Raw genomic sequence first — 1521 nt, 5'->3', positions numbered from 1 at the left:
TGTTAGTTAGAGATCGCGCTGTTTCAAACGTCCCCAAGAGTAGTGCTGCAGCGCTGCCTCGTGTTCCTAAGCTCAGGGACGCTGTGATGCGTGTGACGGGGAAAATACACGCAGCAGACGAGCTTGGTTGCACACTGGACCGTAGCGCTGTGGCTGTGAGCTCAGAGTCGGGGAATTAACAGGACGGCACCCCCGGAAGGAGGGGAGGAAGCTGCCCCACGACACCCGAGGCCAGTGTGGACTGTGGAGAATCTGCGGTGTGTGATGGGCTGCGGTAAGGATGGAAAAGCAGCCACATTTGCGGACTCATGACACGATGAAGGATTTTGTAGAAAGCACAGCGGACGGCGCCGCTGTGGGATGAAAGCAAAAAATATTTCCAGTGATGTTACTCAGGGCCAGGAAAATGAAGGCCTTCCTGGGTGGTGTTTATTACAAATAAATACTCCATAGAACAATTCTTTAAAGAAATATCTGTTACATAAAATGGCTTTAAACAGAAACTCACGCACAAAATAAAGTTAATGAAGATACTGTAAGCAGAGGCTCCCAGGACCTGCCCTGCGTTCCCCCTTCCGGCGGCGACTCAGCGTTCGCGCATCTGGCACTCAGCGCAGCTCTGCGTGACACCACCCGGCTGCCGTGAATGACCAGGGTCTCCCGCAGACAGATTTACAGAACACATACATGCTTCAGACTGAAATATATAACACTGATACATATTGTATAACACATGCGTTTTGACTTGAGTCAAGATTTGCCACTTTCCCACTGCCAGCCCCTGGTTGAAGTTCTGCCCTCTGGGATCACACACACTTTGCCCGCTTTGTTAGGAGCTTCTGTGGCCACTGCCTGGGGCCACAGGTCAATGTGGTGCCCTCACCCTCAGACAGGCAGAGCAGGCACGGGGGTGTTGCCTGGGAAGGGGGAGGTGGAGGCTCAGACGCTGCCCTGCTCTCTTCCCCAGAGTCACCCCTTTGTGCCCACGGTGGTGGATGGCGTGCTGCTGCCCAAAACCCCCGAAGAGATTCTGGCCGAGAAGAGTTTCAACACCGTCCCCTACATCGTTGGCATCAACAAGCAAGAGTTTGGCTGCATCCTCCCAATGGTGAGCACGTGCAGCCTCTTAGTCTCTCCGCTCTCCCCGTCAGCCCTCCCAGCTTTGGCCACAGACGTCCGTCCTTCTCCAAGGCCCGATCTGAGTCCAGGGCATCTGTCCCCTCCCTCACAAGTTGTCATTTCCATGGAAACCTCTGGGATGGCCCAGCTGTGACCGGGGTGGCACAGCCCTGGGAACCCCTCTCCCAACACCCTTTGATCATCTTCCAATGAAAGAATCCTGCGGTGTCCATGCCGGGAGGGCCTGTGGAGGTAACGGTTGTACAGGTGGAAACGGAGGAGCCTGGAACGGGGAGGGAGCTCGGGAGTTGAGACGAGTCAGGCCTGGGCGGCGGCTTCTCACCTTGGGCCTGGTGCGCAGTTTCCCGTGAATCTCCAAGCACGCTCTCAGTCGTCTCTCTG

The 1521-nt window shown here is 55.6% G+C and overlaps 1 protein-coding gene across 1 annotated transcript in view; it reads left to right on the top strand.

The window, feature by feature from the left end:
- Window positions 1–853: 853 nt before the first annotated feature.
- LOC105808844 (liver carboxylesterase-like) overlaps window positions 854–1521 on the top strand; it is a gene marked incomplete at its 3' end in the record, with an annotated part of 2307 nt that continues 1639 nt past the window's right edge. The window contains exon 1 of the mRNA XM_012642603.1: window positions 854–1108. Within this exon, the coding sequence (XP_012498057.1) occupies window positions 869–1108 (240 nt within the window). The remainder of the gene's footprint in view (window positions 1109–1521) is intronic.

This window comes from Propithecus coquereli, unplaced genomic scaffold (assembly GCF_000956105.1).
Source record: "Propithecus coquereli isolate 6110/MARCELLA unplaced genomic scaffold, Pcoq_1.0 Scaffold180, whole genome shotgun sequence".
Lineage (NCBI taxonomy): Eukaryota > Metazoa > Chordata > Mammalia > Primates > Indriidae > Propithecus > Propithecus coquereli.
This window is presented reverse-complemented; position numbering and strand designations above follow the sequence as displayed.